This window comes from Ursus arctos, unplaced genomic scaffold (genome assembly GCF_023065955.2).
Source record: "Ursus arctos isolate Adak ecotype North America unplaced genomic scaffold, UrsArc2.0 scaffold_11, whole genome shotgun sequence".
NCBI classification, from domain to species: domain Eukaryota; kingdom Metazoa; phylum Chordata; class Mammalia; order Carnivora; family Ursidae; genus Ursus; species Ursus arctos.
The window spans coordinates 44,888,098-44,912,526 of record NW_026622775.1 but is presented as its reverse complement, the minus strand read 5'-3'; the positions used below and the strand labels follow the sequence as shown (position 1 = coordinate 44,912,526).

General features: G+C 35.0%; 1 protein-coding gene across 1 annotated transcript in view; it reads right to left on the bottom strand.

The window, feature by feature from the left end:
• GLRB (glycine receptor beta) overlaps positions 1-24,429 on the bottom strand; it is a 96,035-nt gene that overhangs the window by 33,136 nt on the left and 38,470 nt on the right. Inside the window, exons 5-7 of the mRNA XM_026499546.4 lie at positions 2,317-2,546; positions 2,126-2,208; positions 359-499 (exon numbers count right to left, since the gene is read on the bottom strand). Coding sequence (XP_026355331.1) covers positions 359-499; positions 2,126-2,208; positions 2,317-2,546 — 454 coding nt within the window. The remainder of the gene's footprint in view (positions 1-358; positions 500-2,125; positions 2,209-2,316; positions 2,547-24,429) is intronic.

The following is a 24,429-nucleotide window of genomic DNA, read 5'->3' as shown; positions in this document are numbered from 1 at the left end:
CAAATCCATAATGTTTGGGCCCAAACTGAAACTTGCCAGAAGCAGAGTTTCTTGCCAACACCTAAGAAAATCATTGCCTGGGAGAGTTTATATTACTAAAACAAAAAATTAAAAACCTCTTGTTATCTAGAATTACATAAAGAAAGTCAAAAATACATAGTAATAAACATTTTTAAGAACTTCAGTGAATGTGACTTTATGAAAGATTTAAATATATGAACGCAAAGATAAACTACTTGTAAATACTGAACTCACTTTTTAACTAGTTTTCTACTATTCTGTTCCTAGCATATGTAAAAATTAAAATGAACCTTTGAAATAGGACTTAGTTTTGTTTAATTCAAAGAATAGTACTTACCGGTGCCTTTATAGTATTTTGTACAGTTACCATATTCGATATCTTCCTTTTTAATATCAAACTGAGGCAAGGCAATTTTTTCTAACTGAACAGGATCCCCTGACTGCCAGATAAATCGTAAATCATCAGTTGTGTAGCCAACTATAAACAAAAGTAAATAAATAAAAATATTAGTTTGAAATATAATTATTAATAGTTTCTTAATAGTTTAATAATCCAATTATTAAACACAGAAATGGTAAGATAATAAGCCATTCTTCTATGAAATTTTTGTTAAAAATGTAAAGAGATAAAATCTATGGCCATCAATGAAAACATCAGCACAAATTTACAGATAACTGGCTTAAAGAAAGAACAAGCTAAAACAATTAGCATATTGCAAATAGTTACAATCTCACTGCCTCATATATGGTAGCATATTTTGCTATGTCAGAATTCTGAACTGTCAACAATAAAAAGTCATAAATAAGTCACACTAGCTTTCTGAATATATTCGGAATAGATTCATTCACAATTACACAATATGCTACCTGGAAATTAAAAAAAAAAAAAAACTTAAGCACCAAATCACTTATACTTCTGAAGAAATAACTACAAACTTCCCTAAAGGAGCTGCATTGCACAGGCAAGTGGTAAAACAATCTCTCAAATGGACATCATTACTAAATGCGGAAGCACCCATTTTGGGTTTAGGTAATATGGCCACAATTAAAGGATCCTAAGGGGGTTTACAGCATATAGTAGTCTACCATTCGACTCTAAAGTACATGGATTTTTCAAAGCAATACTTCATGCATCTGATAATAGATTTGAATGTAAAAACAGTTGGAATTTTTTACACAAATACATATTGACACACAGGCATAAATATATACAACACATACACAAAAATGTACATACATACATACATTTACATCTGCAAAATCTTAATGTATACTTCAAAAGCAGTAGAAATTGTTCAAATTTAGGCTCCAGCTTCAGTAAATGTTTTTTTTTAAAAAAAAAGCAACAGATAACCACGAAGTAAACTTAAGCATATCGTCTAGCAAGTATATATAAGATATTTTACAGGGCTATTATTCTTTACTTTTTGCTGAAATAGGTTATGTTATATAAGTATTCGGGCTAAGGCTTCCTTCCTTATATTAGTGTTAGTTTTTCAAGTTTTATGTCCTACTTTTGTTTTCAAAAGACAAGCATCATTGCGAATTAATTGATATATTTTAAAGATAAATAATCATTTTAATAATCATTTCAATTAATATACATTAAGCCTTAATATGGTACATCTTTCATGAACTGAGAAACATATGATCATAGAAATACAAAAATTCCAATTTTGCAAAAAAAAATTTTCTTAGACATCCACAGAAATGACTACTTGGTAGGAGTTAGGCACTGTTTTTCAATGCTTTCAAATTTTCTGCTCTGAACATGTGGCTTTAACAGCAGAACAGTTATTAAGATACTGTTTTCTCCTCTACTTTATTTATATTATCAATTCAAATGACAGTGGCAATTGGAATAAGTTAGAAGTGTATACCTACATAAACTGGAAGCAAAATCTAGTATCCAAAGGATGTGTCTACCTTAGTAATTGTTACAGTAAAAGAATAACAACAATTTTCCTAAATAAATTATTCTAATGATTATTTGTAATGAATAGCATTAGTTTTACCATTGTTATCTAAGAGACTAGTAGAATGTATTGCCAAGGGATTTTAGGCATTTTTATTGCTATAGTCACTTAGGGTCTCATTTACATACAGCTCTCCAGTTGCATCTTGCAACGTTGTGTATCCATGGGAAACAAGGTCAAGTCCAAAGGGCATGAAAGAGTAATAGATAGCCTGAAAGTAGAAACAGAGGTCTTAGAAGTCGCTTAATATGTTTCTCTGATATACCGACTTGGAAAAAAGAATATATATATATACATATGTACAAATATTAAAGAGTACCTCATGCTGACAAGAACATCTCCATCACGAAAAATAAAGAGAAGGATATTTTCCTGGGTCACATCATGAAAATTGGCACTTTTTTCATTTGCAAAAAATAAGTCCGGTTTCCACAGACATTTGTACATTGTGGGATCCACCGTCAGTGCGTCCGAGCCCCGAAAATCACTAGGGAGCTTCAGCCTGGGATCATTCCATTTCTGTCTCAAGAAGATGTTAACTCTATAGTCCTGGGGAAAGAAAAAATTGTGTGCAGGGATGCGTTTACTGCTATTTGAAAATATATATTCAACACCAGAATAAAAAGAGTTTCAGTAATAAGCAGCACAAATATTTTTAGTCTCTCACCATCCACCAGGATCAAAACAGCTTGGTCACAAAATATAAAGAGCTCCATGGGTAATATAAAAAGACCCTTGTGTCTATTTAATTACTCTCTACAGAAATTTCCATAGCACTTGCTAGCTCCAACGTCAAAATACAACTTTACCAATAATTGCTTCACCTTTATATGAACGCCAATTACACCAGTTCGTTAAGCAAGATTTAATCAACACGAGACTGCTAAATATTGTCGTTATTCTTCCCAAAAACGGTAAAATAAAATTTAATTAAAAATAGATAAGAAGCCAAGGGGAAATATTTCTACTTGCTTTTTACTAGGTAGAAAGCTATAAAAATAATATATACCTATATATAAAACATATACATTATATAACACACATATATGTCTATAACACACATACCTACAGATGTCTATGTAAGAAAGAAAAAGAAAAACTATCCTTGCTACTCATACATGTACATGATTGTAGAGAGAATTTGAGATAGTCGAATGCGATTTGCATTATACAAAACAAACGAGTATATCAAAATTTGCATTATGTTTATTTAACTATAGTAGAAAAATATTTTGAAAGCTACTAAATAGCTGGCTGTTTTACTTCAGTTTTTTTGCCTGTCTCTAAAAGTACTCATTTTAAAGCTTTGTAAAAATTGAATTACATCAAGACATAGATTTTAAGAATATGTGAACCTAGAAACTTGTTTAATAGCTTAATACATTTTATATCTGCCAGTGAAGTGGTGTTCTGATACCAGTCAGATTATTGGCATATACAAGCTCAGCATTGAGGATGGTGCTCAGGTCTTTTGATTTTAATTTTATATGCTGTACTCAGAACATGCACAAAAATGCTCAAGGTAAAAACTGTTTTGGGCTTCAGCTTCCTTGTTTTCAATCATTCAAAATTCACAAAATACTGTCTATCCATAGTCTTTCGACATGATCAAAATGAACTAAATCATACACTTCAAATCACAATCCAAATAACTAACTAGGAAGAGGTTATAGATCATCTTTTATTAAGTAATAAGAATAGATTTCTATGAAACGTAAGTGCACATGCTTTATATATGTATAACATATAACATAAAGCATAATCAAGGAGCAGTAACTGTCCCAGTTAAAAAGCTTGGACAACTTACTTTCTCACATGATCTTCAGACTCTGTATAGTAATTGTAGAAGGGTAAGGTACATAATAACGATATCCACATACTGTAGTATAGACAGTGAAATAAAATTTAAACTACCTACATCTCATAGCTACTGTACTCTAAAGATTTACAAAAACTTCAACATGTAGAATACAAATTGATTCTTAAAAATCATATGCAGATGGTACTAGAGCACCAAAGTCAAATAAATTAAAGATTATATAAGCTGACACTGAACATATCTGCTCCACTGATTAAAAAAAAAAGCTAACATTTTTCTAATCAAATGAACATGGAATTAAGGAGAGAATAAAGGAGGCCTAGCACTCTGGAAAATAAAGAGCTGCATTGTATAACTACATGAACTGTCAAAATATACACCTATCTTAAAATTCATAATGGGACCTAATTGCTTCACATCTGACAGTGATTAGGACAACAAGAAGTAACACAGACGCGTCCCAGACAAAGGCTGATGTACGTCCCATGGTGAGACTTCCAGAAGACCTCATGTTGCTTCCTGATGCAAGCTTTATCCATTCCAGGCAAACATGCACGGCCCTCCCTTCTAAAAGGAATACACATTAGGTTCAATTATTTTCTTTTTTTGAAAAAAGACTTATTTATTTAAGAGAGAGAGAAAGCACACAAGGAGGGGTAGAGAGGGAGGAAGAGAGAGAATCTCGAGCAGACGCCCTGCAGAGTGTGGAGCCTGATGCAGGGATCCATCCCACCACCCTGAGATCATGACCTGAGCCAAAATCAAGCCTCTGACACTGAACCCACTGAGCCACCCAGGTGCCCCTAAGTCTAATTTTCTAATAAAATACCAATTACACTACCTTAGCTGAAGCAAATGGTTGACGTACACTTGACATTACTTTGAGCCACTTAACAGTATTCAACTCCAAATTGTTTGCTAAAAAGCTTCCTTGGAATGATCTGCTAAAATTATCGGTATTCTAAAATTACATACGCTAAAACTATTTTATTACCTTCTCTATGTACTGTGTTTTATCACAAGGTAAATAATCAAAAACTACATTTCTAAATTGCCGTATTTAAAACGTGCATTCACAATATCATGATAAAATACATGTCCTTAACTTATCAAGGATTAGTAGGAAAAATAACCAGACGAGGTTGCCTACGTATCTTTTATAAACACATTATTAAAGCCATGACTCCTTATTTTGGTCAATGACCACTATATGAAAATACACAAGATAAATTCTTCCTTATTTATTTAATTTTTCATTTGTTTATACATATATTACTATAATATCATTATATAGGTATTTACTATGTGTTAGGCATACTTAGTCTAAGCGCTTTGCAAAAATAAATCTATTCCTCGGAGTTTATATTAAAAATACTTTCCTGATTCTCTAATACGCTTCCTATTACAGGAAAGCAAGACTGAAGTATCTCATCATGTTTTTCTTTTTGTCTGGCAGCTAGGGAACTGAAGGCTAAATTCTATAGCCAAATTAATAATTTCTCTCTCATATCCTTGTATGACTATCACTGCATGGTTCTTTCACATTTAGTCCTATTTCAATTATTTCCTTGCATTTTTTTGTTATTATGATAGACTCAAGCGCTTGCCAGAAATAGATATGGATGAAGAATAAAATAACAGTCGAGGGATTGTCATATACTTGACAAGAGTCTGTCACCATTGTTTAGATGTCACTTTCCAGAAACTCTGCCAATGTGGCTTTTAGACTCAAGATGCTTTATTTTAGTTTAACACTAGGTTTTCTTATTTTTTTAAGTTTTTTATTTACTTATTTATTTGAGAGAGTGAGTGAGCGAGAGAGAGCACAAGCAGGAGAAGAGGCAGAGGGAGAGGGAGAAGCAGACTCCCCGCTGAGCAGATGCTGGGCTGCATCCCCGGACCCCTGAGATCATGACCTGAGCCAAAGGCAGATGCTTAACCAACTGAGTCACCCAGGTGTCCCCGGTTTTCTTATTTTAATAGAATGTTAGGTGTATTTTTAGAGATATAGATATTAAGACCTATTGGTACTCTTTAGATTAAAACAACTACATTTTGGAATGCATTTTCGTTTACATCTTAGTAACTATTTCCCAGTGACATTATATTGATATTTTATAATGATACTCAAGGTATCTGACAGGAATTAAAGCAATTCTAAGCTTTAACTTTGGCATGCTTTGCAAAATTAAAAAGAAGCCACCTTGTAATGTTTGGGGTAGAACTTCAGAAATTACCCTAGCATTAATACTGAATTCTCCTTAAAATCTTCATACATACACACATTCTTTGGGGAGCACTACTCTATGTTCCACTATTCTATCTCCAAAAATGGTATGGGTAACTCATCTAAAATTATACAGCAAAATTATTTTTCTTTTAAAATTTTAAAGCAATTTGAATGGTGCTTCTCCATGTGAAGTTCATTCTTCTAAATCCTTCTTGAAGTCTAATCAATGTTTCCATCAATCCAAGAATATCTTTATATCATCTATGTCTTTATATCAGTTATTAAGTTCAAAGCATTCTAGCCAGCCAAAAGCTGAATAAAGCCCAATGTAGCCCTACATAGTATCAAAGGCTTTGACAAAATAAAACGTATCTGTGGGAAAAATTACAAAATTACAAATTATGTAAGAATGTTTTAATGCCACCCCTTTTTAAATTCTATATATCATCATGAATAATTTTTTATAGTTATATTAATCAAATTATGAAGTCTAATATAATGGAATCAACATGAGCTTGGAAATATAAAGTTCCTGACTCAAGTTTCAGCTCTGAGTCTTAAAGCTTTGACCCTGAGTAAGTTTCTTAAACTATCTGAGATCAAATTCTTTCTTTTTTTTTTTGCATTTTATTATTTTATTTTATTTTATTTTTTATTTTATTTTATTTTATTTTAATTATGTTAGTCACCATACAGTACATCCCTAGTTTTTGATGTAAAGTTCCATGATTCATTACTTGCGTATAACACCCAGTGCACCGTGCAATATGTGCCCTCCTTAATACCCATCACCAGCTTATCCCATTCCCCCACCCCCTCCCCTCTGAAGCCCTCAGTTTCTTTCCCAGAGTCCATAGTTTCTCATGGCTCATTCCCCCTTCTGTTTACCACCCCCCGTTTCTTCTTCCCTTTCTTCTCCTACCGATCTCCTTACTATTCCTTATGTTCCATAAATGAGTGAAACCATATGATAATTGTCTTTCTCTGCTTGACTTATTTCACTTAGCATTATCTCCTCCAGTCCCGTCCATGTTGCAGCAAATGTTGAGAAATCGTTCTTTTTGATGGCTGAGTAGTATTCCATTGTATATATGGACCACAACTTCTTAATCCAGTCATCTGTTGAAGGGCATCTTGGTTCCTTCCATGATTTAGCTATTGTGGACAATGCTGCTATGAACGTTGGGGTGCATAAGGCCCTTCTCTTCACTACGTCTGTATCTTTGGGGTAAACACCCAGTAGTGCAATGGCTGGATCATAGGGTAGCTCAATTTTTAACTTTTTAAGGGACCTCCACACTGTTTTCCAGAGGGGCTGTACCAATTTGCATTCCCACCAACAATGTAAGAGGGATCCCCTTTCTCCACATCCTCTCCAACAATTGTTGTTACCTGCCTTGTCAATTTTTGCCATTCTAACTGGCGTAAGGTGGTATCTCAGTATGATTTGAATTTCTCTGATGGCTAATGATTTTGAACATTTTTTCATGTGTCTGTTAGCCATTTGTATGTCTTCATTGGAAGAGTGTCTGTTCATATCTTCTGCCCATGTTTTGATTTGATTATTTGTTTCTCATGTATTGAGTTTGAGAAGTTCTTTGTAGATCTTGGATACCAGTCTTTTATCTGTAGTGTCATTTGCAAATATCTTCTCCCATTCCGTGGGCTGCCTCTTAGTTTTTTTGACTGTTTCCTTGGCTGTGCAGAAGATTTTTATTTTGATGAAGTCCCACAAGTTCATTTTTTCTTTTGTTTCTCTTGCCTTTGGAGATGTGTCATGAAAAAGGTTGCTGCGGCCGATGTCAGAGGTTGCTGCCTATGTTCTCCTCTAGGATTTTGATGGATTCCTGTCTCACATCGAGGTCTTTCATCCATTTGGAGTTTATCTTTGTGTATGATGTGAGAGAGTGGTCAAGTTTCATTCTCTTGCATGTAGCTGTCCAATTTTCCCAGCACCATTTATTGAAGAGACTGTCTTTTTTCCACTGGATGTTTTTTCCTGTTTTGCCAAAGATTAGTTGCCCAAAGAGCCGAGGGTCCATTTCTGGGTTCTCCATTCTGTTCCATTGGTCTATGTGTCTGTTTTTGTGCCAGTACCATGCTGTCTTTGTGATCACAGCTTTGTAGTATAGCTTGAAATCTGGCAACGTGATGCCCCCAGCTTTGTTTTTCCTTTTCAACAATTTCTTGGTGATTTGGGGCCTTTTCTGGTTCCACACAAATTTAAGGGCTGTTTGTTCCAGTTCTTTGAAAAATGTCATTGGTATTTTGATCAGGATGGCATTGAAAGTGTAGATTGCTCTGGGTAGCATAGACATTTTAACTATGTTAATTCTTCCAATCCATGTGCATGGAATATTTTTCCATCTTTTTGTGTCTTCTTCAATGTCTTTCAAGAGTGATTTGTAGTTTCTAGAATATAGATCCTTTACCTCTCTGGTTAAGTTAATTCCGAGATAACGTATGATTTTTGGTGCTATTGTAAATGGAATGGATTCCCTAATTTCTCTTTCTTCAGTCTTATTGTTCGTGTATAGAAATGCAACTGATTTCTGAGCATTTATTTTGTATTCCACCACATTACTGAATTGTTCTATAACTTCTGGTAGTTTGGGGATGGATTCTTTTGGGTTTTGCATATAGAGTATCACGTCATCTGTGAAGAGAGAGAGTTTGACTTCTTCTTTGCCGATTTGGATACCTTTTATCCCTTTTTGTTGTCTGATTGCTGTTGCAAGGACTTCTAGTACTATGTTGAATAATAATGGCGAGAGTGGGCATCCTTGTCGTGTTCCTGATCTTAAGGGAAAGGCTTCCAGCTTTTCCCCATTGGGAATGATATTCGCTGTAGGCTTTTCATAGATGGTTTTTATGAAATTGAGGAATGTGCCCTCTATCTCTACACTCTGAAGTGTTTTAATCAGGAAAGGATGCTGTATTTTGTCAAATGCTTTTTCTGCATCTACTGAGAGGATCATATGGTTTTTGACTCTTTTCTTGTTGATATGATGTATCACACTGATAGATTTGCGAATGTTGAACCACCCTGCATCCCAGGGATGAATCCCACTTGGTCATGATGGATAAGCCTTTTAATATACTGTTGGCTCCTATTAGCTAGGATCTTGTTGAGAATTTTGGCGTCCATATTCATCAGGGAAATCGGTCTGTAATTCTCCTTTTTGATGGGGTCTTTGCCTGGTTTGGGGATCAACGTAATACTGGCCTCATAGAATGAATTTGGTAGTTTTCCTTCTGTTTCTATTTTTTGAAACAGCTTCAGGAGAATAGGTATTATTTCTTCTTTGAATGTTTGGTAGAATTCCCTGGGGAATCCATCAGGCCCTGGAGTCTTTTCGGGAGGTTTTTGATAACTGCTTCAATCTCTTCATAATTAATCGGTCTGTTCAAAAAATCAATTTCTTCCTGTTTCAGTCTTGGTAGTTTATAGGTTTCCAGGAAGTCATCCATTTCTTCCAGATTATTTAATTTATTGGCATAAAGCTGTTGACAGAACTTTCTAATGATCCTTCCTATTTCATTGGTGTTGGTTGTGACCTCTCCCTTTTCATTCATAATTTTGTTAATTTGGGTCCTTTCTCTATTCTTTTGAATAAGTCTTGCCAGTGGCTTATCGATTTTTATTTATTCTTTCAAAGAACCAGCTTCTAATTCTGTTGATCTGCTCTACTGTGCTCCTGGTTTCTAATTCATCGATCTTTGCTCTAATCTTGATCAACTGCTTTCTCGTGCATGGATTAGGCCTATTCATCTGTTCCTGTTCCAGCTTCTTGAGGTGAGAATATAAAAACTGCATTTTAGATTTTTCTATTCTTTTGAGTGAGGCTTGGATGGCTATGTATTTTCCCCTTAGGACTGCCTTTGCAATGTCCCATAGGTTTTGGACCATTGTGTTTTCATTCTCATTGATCTCCATAAGTTGTTTAAATTGATTTTTGATTTCCTGGTTTATCAAATCATTCTTGAGCAGGATGGTTCTTAGTTTCCAAGTGTTCGAGTTTCTTCCAAATTTTTCCTTGTGATTGAGTTTCAATTTCAAAGCATTGTCGTCTGAGAATATGCAGGGAATAATTTCAATCTTTTGGTATCAGTTGAGACCTGTTTTGTGATCCAGAATATGATCTATTCTGGAGAAAGTTCCATGTGCATTAGAATAGAATGAGTGTTCTTTTGTTCTGGGGTGTAGTGTTCTATATATATCTATGAGGTCCTTCTGGTCTAGCATGGCATTCAAAGCTCTTGTTTCTTTGTTGATTTTCTGCTTAGGTGATCCGTCTGTTGCTGAGAGTGGAGTGTTGAGGTCCCCTACTATTAGTGTATTTTTATCTATATGTCTGTTTATTCTGTTTAAGAGTTGGCTTGTGTATCTTGCTGCTCCCCTGTTGGGGATGTAGATATTTATAACTGTCATATCCACTTGTTGGATACATCCTTTAAGAATAATATAGTGTCCTTCTGTATCTCTAACTCCAGTCTTTAGTTTGAAATCCAATTTGTCTGATATGAGAATTGCTACCCCAGCTTTCTTTTGAGGTCCACTGGCATGAAAAATGGTTTTCCATCCTTTCACTTCAGTCTGGATGTATCTTTAGGTTCAAAATGAGTCTCCTGTAGACAGCAAATGGATGGGTCATGTCTTTTTATCCAATCTGCCACCCTATGGCATTTATGGGAGCATTTAGGCCATTCACATTGAGAGTGATTATTGAGAAATATGATTTTAATGATGTCATGTTGCCTGTAAAGTCTTTGTTTCTATAGATTGTAAATTTCTGTTCTGTATCACCCTTGGGGCCTTTTTACCTATGCCACGTCACGTCATAGTGCAATTCGCAATTTGATCCAAGGATACAGTATTGAAAGCAGCCAGGGCAAAGAAAGTTCTCATGTACAAAGGCAAAAATATTAGGATTACATCAGACCTGTCTACACAGACCTGGAATGAGAGAAAGGGTTGGGGGGACATTTTTAAAGCTCTTTCAGAGAAACACATGCAGCCAAGGATCCTTTATCCAGCAAGGCTGTCATTCAGAATTGATGGAGAGATAAGGACCTTCCAGAATCACATGTCACTGACCAATTTCGTAACCACGAAACCAGTCCTACAGGAGATATTAAGGGGGGTTCTATAAAAGTTAAGAGATCAATTTATTAACGTAAAAACAACAGGAAAATTAATTCCATTTTTTAAAAATAATTTTTATTTTGTTATATTAGTCACCATACAGTACATCCCCAGTTTTTGATGCAATGTTCCATGATTCATTACTTGCATATAACACCCAGTGCATCATGCAATATGTACCCTCCTTAATACCCATCACCAGCCTATCCCAATCCCCCACCCCCCTCCCCTCTGAAGCCCTCAGTTTGTTTCCCAGAGTCCATAGTCTCTCATGGTTCATTCCCCCTTCTGTTTACCCCCTTCATTCTTCTCCTACCTATCTTCCTATTTCTTATGTTCCATAAATGAGTGAAACCATATGATAACTGTCTTTCCTAATGTGATAATTCAATAAAATGCTCAATGTAAAAGAGTGATATAGTACCTACTACATAAATAAGTTAGTTTCCTTTCCATTAAACATCCTTGAGAATCTAGCTACAGAGTATATCATATACTTTCCAAAAAGGTTTATTTAAATTCCTCCTAAATCCCTAGGTGATTGGTAGGCTCAGTCATTTATTAACTATATGTTCCTTCCATGCTCTGGGTACTAAGGATACCACTGTGAGTACTCTCAGACTTCAAAGAAATAATTGTCAGTTACAATGACAATCAGTTAAATACAAAACAATTTGAAAAAGATTATGAAAATGGAAACAGATTACAATGGGGCATCTAGACTCAGTATTAGTTAAAAGTAACCAAGTGAACTGACACCTACACTGAGACCTGAAGACAGGACATTTAGACAAATGTGGGTCTGAATTACGTCCTATTATGTGCCCTAAGGCAAGTCACCTAATTTCTCTGAGCTTCAAATTCATCATTAAAATTAATCCTCAGTTATTCACAAGAAACAAATAAAAGGCTGTATCTAAAGCATGAAACCTGGAACAAAGAGGGTACTCAAAAGTTAACGAATTTATTATATGTATTATTAACATTATTACCGTTATAGTTATCACCTCTTTGAAAAGGCTCACAATTACTATTGACAGCATTCCTTTTCTATTGCTATAAAGATGCCACCTATAGGTTTCAATTGGTTACTGAACATCAAAACTAACTTTAATTCTATTCTTTAAAAGCTCTTAAAAAGTCTTTTTTGTGTACCAGATGCAAAGAGTATGTTAGTTGTTGGTTACTACACAGATGAATACAATACAGTACTGGAAAACAAAGCAATTTCTGATTATTAATATTAATTATTAATATCTGATTAATCTCATATTATTCAGATTTCACAGACTTAAGACACAACAATTAACAATAGCAAGTTTTTTATGGACTAACAAAATAAAACATCTACTTGTTTTTATGTTCCAGACTAAATTCAGTGATTACAAAAGAGGCTTTTAGTTAACAATCAGTTTTACTTTGCTAGGTCAAACATTCATTTTTTCCTTTCATTTGTTCATTCATCAAACAGTAATTCATTAAGGGCTTTCTATGTTTGAAGGTCTGAGCTACCAGTCTGAGAGGGATAAAAATTTGAGGGCCACACCCTCAGGAAGTGATGATTAAACAAGTAAGGGAATAATTGGTAAGGATTCTAGGGGTGACAGCACTTGCTGAGAGAATAAATGATCACTTTGGACACGGGTCAGGAAAGGCTGCAAAAAGTAAATCTGAGGAGTTCTCTGAGAGTGGGCAGAATTTTGACAGGTGGTGATATCAGGGAAGGGCAGGACTAAAGTAGGAGGCAAAAGTCACTGTTTCTTAAGTGTTTTATCAACAATACAAAAGAATCACTGAATACCAAGAAACGTAAAATGTCAGAAATTGTCAAGATCATCACTAAAAGGAGGCCAGAGCAAGAGACAGAGGTTTTAGAGTGACGGGGAGAAAGACACTAAAGTCAAGACCAAGAAGAAATACACAAAGAATTCTTAAAATTTAACAATAAGACTACAAACAACCCCGTTAAAAAATGGGCCAAAGATCTCAACAGATACCTCACCAAAGAAGATATACTGATGGCAAATAAAGCTACAAAAAGATGTTTCACTTTATATGTCATTAGGGAGATGCAAATTAAAACAATGAGATACCATTACATAACTGTCAGAAAGGGCCAAACCCATCACACGGGTGACATCAAGTGCATACGGAAATGGAAATGATGATGAGCAATCATATTTATCACTGGCAAGGCATGGAGGGCTGGCACATTCATACACCACCAAGTGCTAAATAAATGTATAAACTTTCCTGGAGGGTTATCTGGCAATATGTATCAAAATTTAGAAAAGTCAATAAATTTCAACAAAGTAATACATCCTAAGAAAGATATGTAAAAAGATGAAGTTACCCCAAAAAAGTGAATGCAAAACATAGTATAAACAAAATGAAAGGGAATAAACACAAAAGTAAGAAAAATCAAAATTGGAAATTAGGAAAAAAGATTATTATTTGCCCTTTCAGTATCATGCTGAAACATTGTATAACAAGCCCACCTAAGGATTGTAGGATTCTCTAGGGAAGCGTAACTTTGTCTGACTTGCCATTTTCTATTAGTTAGGGCCCAGACTCTGCAAAAGCAGATAAGGTACAGAAGATTCATAAATTGCAAATGATATTTGCCTGGTACAGATGCAAATGTTCTATGTCAGGTAGAAAAGATATCCCCAAAGATTGCACCTTTATTGCCCTGTGAGACATTAATAAGCCTGTATCTAATTTAGCAATCTAATTTCAGCATTCATTCTTTCACTTCAAGCTCCTGAATTTTCCACTGAAGCAGCTTTACTATCCCGCTGGGTCCCTCACTAATGAGTTAAATAAATCACTAACATGTCCGTACTTCCTCACTAAATGTACATTTTTAACTTTTAAATAATTATACCTTGTCCTCAAAAACTTACACATAGAAATACCATTAGATCCAGCAATTCCACTCCTAGGTATCAACCCAAAAGAACTGAAAGCAGAGACTCCAACAGATACTTGCACACCCATGTTCATTGCAGCATTATTCATAAGAGCCAGAAGGTGGAAACAACCCAAGTGTTCATCAAGAGATAAATGGATAAATGAAATGGCGTATACAGGCATGCCTTGGAGATACTGTGGGTTCAGTTCCAGACCACTGCAATAAAGTGAATATTGCAATAAAGCAAGTAAAATGAATTGTTTGCTAGTGCATATAAAAGTTATATTTACACTGTAATATAGTCTATTAAGTGTGTGATAGCACTATGTCTAAAAATAATGTATATATCTTAACTAAAAAATACTTTATTACTAAAAAATACTAACCATCACCTAATCTTTCAATGAGTCATAGTATTTTTTTGCTGGTGGAGGGTCTGGCCTCAATGTTGCTGGCTGCTGACTGATCAGGGCAGTGGCTGTGGCAATTTCTTACAAGAAGATAACAATGAAGTTTGCCACATCCATTGATTCTTCCTTTTGCGAACAATTTCTTTATAGCATGAATGCTGTTGGATAGCATTTTACCCACAGCAGAACTTCTTTCAAAACTGGAGTCGGTCCTCTCAAATCATGCCGCTGCTGCTTTACCCACTAAGTTTATGTGGTGTTCTGAATCCTTTGTTGTTGTTCCAACAATCTATACAATGTCTTCACACGGTAGACTGCATCTCAAGAAAACACTTCCTTTGCTCATCCAAAAGAAACAACTCCTCATTCATTAAAGTTTGATCATGAGATCACACCAAGTCATCCCATCCTCAGGCTCCACTTCTAACTCTAGTTCTCTTGCTATTCCCACATCTTCAGCTATTTCCTTGACTGCAGTCTTGAACTCCTCAAAGTCATCCATGAGGGTTGGAATCAACTTCCAAACCCCTGTTCATGTTGATATTTTGACCTCTTCCCATGAATCAAAAATGTTCTTAATAGTATCTAAAATTCTGTATCCCTTCAAGAAGGTTTTCAATTTACTTTGCCCAGATCCGTCAGAGAAATCACTACCTATGACAGTGATAGCTTTGCAAAATGTTTTTCTTAAATAATAAGACTTGAAGGTCAAAACTACTTCTTAATATCTGGGCTGCAGAATGGATGTTGTGTTAGCAGGTACTAAGACGACGTTAATATCATCGCCCATCTCCATCAGAATGGTTGGATGACCAGGTGCGTTGTCAAGAAGCAGTCATACTTTGAAAGGAATCTTTTTTTTCGAGCAGTAGGTCTCAACAGTGGGCTTAAAATACTCAGTAAACCATGTTGTAAACAGATGTGCTGTTATCCAGGCTTTGGTGTGCCACTGACAGAGCACAAGCAGAGTAGATTTAGCATAATTTTTAAGGGCCCTGGGGTTCTCATAATGGTAAATGGACACCGGCTTCAATTTAAAGTCGTCAGCTACACTAGCCCCCAACAAGAGAGTCCGCCTATCTTTTGAAGCTTTGAAGCCAAGCACTGACTTCTCCTTTCTGGCTATGAAATTCCTTCTTCCAATAGAAAGCTGTTCCCTGTACATTGAAAATTTGCTGTTTCCTACAGCTGCCTTCTTAATTATCTGAGCTGGATCTTCTGCAGAACTTGCTGCAGCTTCTGTATCAGCACTTGCTGCTTCACTATGCACTCTGATGTTATAGAGCTGTCTTCTTTCCTTAAACCTCATGAACTAACCTTTGTTAGCTTCAAACTTCTCTTCTGCTACTTCCTCACCTCTCTCAGCCTTCACAGAATTGAAAAGAGTCAGAGCCTTGCTCTGGATCAGGCTTTGGCTTACGGGAATGTTGTGGTGGCTTGACCTTCTATCTAGACCACTAAAACCTTCTTTATACCAGTGATAAGGCTGCTTTGCTTTCTTATCATTCCTATGTTCCCTGGAGTAGCATTTCAAATTTTCTTCCAGAACTTTTCCTTTGCATCCACAACGTGGCTAAGCATTTGGTGCAAGAGACCTAGCCTTTGGCCTATCTTGGCTTTTGACATGCCTTCTTCACTAAGCTTAATCATTTCTACCTTTGATTTGAAGTGAGAGGTATGTGATTCTTCCCTTAACTTGAACACTTAGAGGCCACTGTATGGTTCTTAATCGGCCTAATTTCAGTAATGTCTGTCTCAGGGAAGGGAGGCCCAAGAATGAGGAGAGAGACAGAAAATGGCTGCTTGGTAGAATAGTCAGAACACACATAACATTTATCAAATAAGTTTGCCATCTTATATGAGCTTGGTTCTTGATGCCCTAAATCAATCATAAGACTACCATCAAAGATTACAGATCACAGATCATCATAACAAATATAATATTAATAATAGAGTTTGAAATATTGCCTGAATTAGCAAATGTGACAAGGAGACAGCAAGTAAGCAAATGCTGTTGGAAAAATGACACCGATAGACTTGCTCATTGCAGGATGCCACAGATCTTCAATTTGTAAAAAAACACAGTATCTACAAAGCACAATAAAGTAAGGTATGCCTGTGTACACATATACACTAAGGAATATTATTTGGCCATAAAAAAGAATGACATTCTGATTCATTTTATGATGTAAATGAATCTTGAAAACACAACCAAAAAAAGAAAAGAAGACTAATGAAGAGTTTGTCCAAAAGTATTAATTAAAGTAGGAATGCAAGGCAAAAATAAATAAATAAATAACCCTGGGAACGGCAGGCATTCAAAGGGTAGGCTAGAACACTGAGGAAAAGAGAAAACACTGAAAATGTGATTTCACCAAACCAAACAGGCCAAAGCTTTGAGAAGGTCAACAGCAGCAGGTGTCATACAAGGTCAAGTATAGTCACACTGAATACTTTCAGCAAATGAGGAGGCCACTGAAAATTTTAGCAAAAGCGTTTTTGGTAGAGTAGCATGTTAAAAGCAAGATTATGGAAGATTAAGAAGTAAACAAAGGGGGTGCCTGGGTGGCTCAGTTGTTAACCGTCTGCCTTCGGCTCAGGGCGTGATCCCAGGGTCCTGGGATCGAGCCCTGCATCAGGCTCCCTGCTCTGCTGGGAGCCTGCTTCTTCCTCTCCCACTCGCCCTGCTTGTGTTCCCTCTCTTTTTGGCTGTCTCTCTGTCAAATAAATAAATAAAATCTTAAAAAAAAAAAAAGAAGTAAACAAAGGACAAAATTCCCTATCTCTAATACGGGGATAATATTAGCACACCCACAAAGATAGGGTTTTTATAAAGATTAAATGAGAGAGTATATAAAGTATATGGACTACATCTGGCCATATTAAGGACTAAACAAGTACACTACCTTATTAGAATATAGCCCTTATGCTGCTGTTATCCTTTTATAATGTTGGTAACATGGATTAATAAGATTTTTTTGCCTCAAAAAAATTTTGCATATAGTGTAAATCATTCAGTTTTTTCTGTACTGTGTTGATGAACCAACAATTATTTTTGTTTGTTTGTCTTAAAGATTTTATTATTTATTTGAGAGAGAAAAAGAAAGAAAACATGAGTGGGGGGCAGGGGAGAGGGAGAAGCAGACCCTCACTGAGCATGAAGCCCAATGCGGGGCTCCATCTCCGGACCTGAGATCATGACCTGAGCTGAAGGTAGATGCTTAACCAAGTGAGGCACTGAGGTGCCTCCAACCAACAATTATTCGTAACAATAATCTACTTCAAGGTCACAAATCTTGACATTGTGCTAAAATCTGCTTCTGAGCATCTCCTGAATTATTCGTCTTGCTTTCAACTGCTCCATTGTAAGCTTAACGCACCACATAAGCTTCAAGTGTCTATGGTAATCCTTTTCTTAATTTTTTAGTAGAACTCCAGAGTTGTATAATGAGCATCACTGAAAAACTGGAAATTGCTTATTTCATTGTATCAGTCTTGGTCATTATATCTTATTATTTCATTATAAAAGTACTTCAAAGATGCTTTCCTATTAGCTGTGTAGCCACATATTGTTATGATTCAATCCAAGTTGTAGCAAGTTTATATATCTTTTAAGAATGTTTTAAAATTTTACAGTTTAAATTAATAGTTTGAGTTTAACATTCATTAAAAGATAAAAGCTCATTAGTTGCTTTGGTTAACGTTTTATGAGCATCTCTAAATAATTGCTAATTATTGGCATTTCAAATGTTCTATATTAAGATAACTATCTTTGAAACCTATTTATTTTCATTTTCAATTATTCAATCACAATAATTATAACTTTATCGTTTATTTTGCAATGAACAAATTCCCATCAGAAACAGACTTCTTTTATCGGTGGGAAATTACTTAATTGTTTTTAAAGAACTTGGTGACAAATACTACTCATTGTTCATTCCAAAGAGCACACTATTAGTCATTATCTGGAAAATGGATGTTCTCCAAAATTTTCAGTCCCAATTAAAACCCAAATTCAACTATTTCTTCAAGGCAATAAAGCATTTCACAACAAGACATTAAGACCGGCTAAGTTGCATTATTGATATTTTCATATTTAAAAAAATGTTTATACATTGCATTGTTGTTAGAATAGCTATTCTGGTTGGTTATAATTTTTAACTGGCTCTCACATAAGCAGTCTTTAACTTATCTGTAGTCTTTACATTATAATAAAAATATTAGCATTCAAGGAAATAAAGGAGATCAGCTCTCATAGCATCTGGCAGCATTATAATTAAAGTTCTGTCAACAGAGCTGTTATAAGCCTGCTTTGAAAAGGATTTAAATTTAGGCATTAGTGAGGTTAGATATTTCATGTAAGAATTACGAGTTAACAAAATGCCACTAAAAATTTTTAGGTTATATTTTAGCAATTTTTCCCAATATGTCATTTGTAAAAAAAAAAAAATTAGTTAAATATTGTTTAATAACACCTAACAGATATTTAAATTTTTCTAGACCTATTCCAATATTCCATGTATATTATGGGTGCCGGTTAGGTGGTGCAGTGGTGCCTCACTAAACTAAAAACCCCATAACAGTAGTCGTCTGCTGGGCTGAATAGAAAGTATCCAACATACTTTTATTTAATACATATTACTGTCACATTTTGACAGGTTAGAATATTTGTCTAGTATTATTAATACCATTAATTTCTCCTATATCTATTGATAACAATGACAAATTACTGGATGAAGAAAATAAAACTTGAACATTTCTCATCCTTCCTTATGCCTAATATGATGTTTAATCACCAATACCTCTAAATAATACAGCTAGGAGGGAAAAAGGGAAGAGGAAAGTATCCATGATAAATCATATCATTCATTTTAAGGCAGACACTAAAAAGTAACTTTGACAAGAAAAGAGAATGAAATACATTTTTAACAACTAAAAACACATTCTCTTTCAAATTATGTCCTTATTATGATTAACAAGTGAGAGTTTTTGGTAACCATTGAATTCAATGGTAACCATTGATTGTTTTGCCATGGTAACCATTGGTAACCATTGAATTCAAAACCATTGATTGTTTTGCCATTTCCACATATGGAATAAGTTATATACATAGTCCAATAACTCTCCAGTAGCATTTGGGATGAAGTCATATGTAATCAGATAATCTTCCTACAGAATTTGGAAGAAAAAAACTGCATTAACAAAGCGTTCATCAGCATGTGTATGAGTTTCCCATTGCTGCTGTAATGAAATTACCAAAAATTTAGTGATCCAAAACATCACAAATTATTACCTTACAGTTCTGGAGTTTGAAACATCAGAATTAGTTTCATGGGACTAAAGTCATGGTACCTGCAGGGCTGACTCCTAGAGGATCTGAGGAGAGACTCCATTTCCTTGCTTTTTCAGCTTCTAGAGGCTGCCTACACTCCTTGATCGACACACCACTTCCTTGCATCACTCCCCGTTCATACTGTCTTGATCACATCTACCACTACTGACTTTGATCCTCCTGCCTCCTGCTTACGAGGACCCTTGTGATTATAGTGGACCCACTTGGATAACCAGAATAATCTCCCCAACTCAAGATCCTTACTTTAATCACAGACACACAGTCTCCTTTATGTGTAAAATAGTTTATCCACAGGTTCTGAGATTAGGACATGGACGATTTGGGGGAACAATATTTAGCCTACCACAGGGTACATACCTGAAGATAGATCATATGAGAAAAAATAAATATAAAAACCTTTTGAAAGTTTGTGTATCTAAGATGTAAAATAGAAAAAAAATGGGGACAAATATGTCTCATATTATTCTACAGTGAAATAATACTGCAAAGTCAATAATAAAAGCAACAAGATAAAAAGAATAGTAAGCTAAGACAAGTTTTAAGGAAAGAAATGTCAGTCTATACAAAGCGAAATAAATAAAATTGTTTTTAAAACAACAAAGATATATAATTGCCAAAAACTAGAATTCAGCTCTTTTAGCAGATCCCAAATGTGACTTTTCCTATTAAGACAAATAATAACTCATGCAGCAGAAAGGCATAGAAAGTCTGATGGGATAATGAATTGTAGTGTAGTAATAATTCAATATAATTATGCAGCATGCCTAAACCAAAGAAAGAATATGGATTAAATAAACAGGCTCCTATTTCCAAGAAACAGCTCTTATGTATTTCTGATGAGATGAAATGTCTGTGTATAGATGATTATAATAAACCATGCTACCCAATTTTTTCCCCACAAGTGCAATAGTTCACATTTTCAATTATGAAAATCCCAGTGATTTAAGCCAAAGGTAAGAACTGAATGGAAAAATCAACAAATATTATAAACATAACAACAGAGCAGATGCCACCTGGCCTCTAAAAAACCATTCTTCTAAAAAAATAAAAATAAAAAATAAAAAAACCATTCTTCTCACTGTTCTGAATACTCTTGTTTCAGTTGCCAAAGGCAGTAGCATATAAACTGATAAAATTAGAACTTCAAATTGGGATGATTACATTTATTTGACAATTTTGGTGATGTTACTATTAATGTCAGTAAATACCACTTACAGTATTTATAATGATACCTTACAAAAATGTAAGGTACTGGAATGCAAATAAACACACAGATGTGATAAAATAGGAATTATAAAATTATAAAATGAGATCATAAAACAAGCTAAAGGGGCATATAACCATGGAAGTGTGGAAGATCTTAAGGAATATTAATATGGCTATAACTTTTCCTTCACCACACAATTATGGCTTCTGAATAAATGTGAGATTACTTTCAATTTAGTCATCAATAGTTAGCATCTGAATTAAAAAAAAAAAACAAATAAACATGAAGAAATGGTTTCCAAATGGAATTGGTTAAAATTTCCAAACAACAATGTGAATGCCTGTAACCTTGATTGCTTCTTTGATAATCAACATTATCTGTTGGAAAAAAGGAATGGGCTGCCCTCTTCTTTCAGAAGCTGCCCTATACCTGTCCACCACCTGACTAGCAGCTACTGATGTCACAGTCACCTCCGAGCTCTGCGTCCTGCATTATGTTTTCTGGAATAAGCAACTGCCAGTTGAGGTAGAAAGGTCTCAATGGAAAAGAAAAGTTTGGGGCAATATTAAAGCTTCCCAGACTTTAGGACCTCCTTTATTGCAGCAGATCTTTGTAAGGGAAATTTCTAGGGGGCTATTAATAAACAAAACCACAACTGTAGGATGGTGCTACTAACAAACTTATAAGTGGTTCATTTTCTTTAGCATTTTCTTTGGGATGAGATTCTATTGAGAAATACTAAGTGAATTTGAAAATGCATAACAACCCAAGAATCACCATCACTGAGAGCTACTATGCCAGGCAAAACACTGTTGCTTTATTTCTGTAATTTATTCATTCTTGTCAGTGTATAGCACATCAGGTACACAACAGATTCAAGCACAAGCCTGTCTAATATTGCAACTTACACACTGGCCACCATATTGTTTCCCTGAACATATATCCTGTATCTAGACAAATCTAATTCTCTCTGTTTTCCCATCCTCTTGTTTTGGGGGGCTTTTTTGTTTGCTTTGTTTTTAAAAACTATGCTCTTGGGCTATTAGCTAAATAAAAAAATAAATAAATAAGGGGGAGGGAGAGAGAGAGAGAGGTAACAAATACCAACAAGGATGTGGAGTAAAGGGAACCATTGTACACTGCAAATGGGAACACAAACTGGTATAGTCACTGTGGAAAACAGTATGGAGGTTCCTCAAGAAATTAAAAATAGAACAGCCATATGATTCAGTAATCTCCCTTCTAGGTATATATCCAACAGAAACAAAACTATAGTCTTGCAGAGATATCCATGTTCACTGCAACATTATTCCAATAGCCAAAGTATGGAAACAACCTAAGTGTCCATCAGTGAATGAATGCATCAAGAAAATGTGGTGTGTGTGTGTGTGTGTGTGTAAAATGTGTGTGTATATGTGTGTGTGTATATATATATATATATGTAAAATGGAATATTACTCACAAAAAAAAAAAGGAAATTCTGTCATTTGCAACAGCATGAATGAGCCTGGAGAGCATAGAAACAGTAGAAAACTGGTTGTCACGGGCTTGGGGGTGTGGAAAATAGGGAGAGATTGGTAGAAAAGTACAAACTTTCAGTTATAAGATGAATAAGGTGAATAAGGTCTGAATAAAGTCGGGATCTAATGTATAACATGGTGACTATAGTTGATAACACTGTTTGTATAACTGAAATTTGCTAAGAGAGTAGAACTTAAATGTTCTCACCAAAATTTTTTTAATGAGATTAATATGTGAGGTGATGGATGTGTTCACTAATTAGATGAGGGGACTCCTTTCACAGTGTAGATGTGTATCAAATCATCATGTACATTTTAAATTTCTTACAATGTTGTCAATTATACCTCAATAAAGCTAAACAATAATAATAATAAAGGAAGCCCACCCTGGGTGATTGGAAGAAAGAAAGAAATACCCTCTCATCTTCTCCATACATGTATACCCTCTATTGAGTCCATCACCATTATTCCTGACCAGTTTTATACCAGGTAATAAAGAACAAATGGAAAATGAAGAAGTGGGATACATTATTCCTAACTTTAAAAGGTTTACACTCCATTAGAGAATAAGAGGAAAACACACAGAAACAGTTTAATTACAGTGAAGAAGCTATCAGATTTAAGTAACAATTGTTAGAGATGAAAGACCTAGATTGAAAAGAAGGCACAAAGTGAGTCAGAGCGGCCATAAAAGGCTCTGATTAGAAGATAAGAGATGGAAATCAGGGATAAGTAGCCCGGACAAAGACGCCCTGATGAGCATCGGTTGAATCTGTTCCCAGCAATAAGGACTCTGGGCTAGCTACTATGATGAATCCTTGCAGGATGACAATATGAGATTATGTTATAAATATGCAATATTTTATTATAATCCTCAAATAATCTGTAAGAAAGTTCCTGTCCCTTTTCTAGCATCCCTTTTCCCCCAGGTGTATATAAACCTGATATAATCAAGTAACACTGATGGGGCATGGAGAAGTTTAAGTGTCTGACATTTGGAAGGCATTCAGTGATGACTAAGGAAGAGATACATTAATGATACCTACTGAGCTGGACACATGTGTAGCTTTTATGCAAATGAGAAAAAATAGCCTTGCATTAGCTGTCGCAAATGCAAGAGTAGAAATGTTTTCAACAGGCCAGAACATCTTTCAGGGATGGTTTAGGATTAGTGTAATGATACCATAAAAGACAAAAGAGGGCACAGAGAAGGGTATAGAGACAAAATGGATTCCCTTAAATTTTCACCTTGAGAAAAGGATATCTCTTATTCTTGCAAAGTTAGACAGACTAACCACATTTTCAATTAACGAGCACTACACTTGTCTCCTGGGTGCTTTGCGGTAGTTTGTATCTTACTCTGTAGCTGTCTTCTGGTGATGTGTACTCTGCTTCTGTCATTTAGGCAAACTAAAAAGTCACAGGAAGTAAATGAATTTGATTTCAAAATCTTCTTTTGAATAATTCTCTAAAAACATTTACACACTAAGAAAATAAACAATTATTCAGGGGCTAAATATATGCTTCTATAAAATATAAATAACATTCTCACTGCAATTAGATACAAAAATAGGTGTCATAAATTAAATGGAATATATAGTTGCTTTTATAACACATTATGCTGCTATGAAGAATAAAGAAATAAATATTTTAAAACATTCTTTCTCTAGCCTAAGATAGTCCCTGAAAAATTATACTGTGCCCTATCCATTACTGGGCTTTCAATCCAAAATGTGTATTATTAATAAAATACAAGTATGTCAGAAAATACAACAAAATTGGGCCTTCTTTCTCCCACTTTAAGTATCAGTACAGCATATGGTTTTTCAAAAA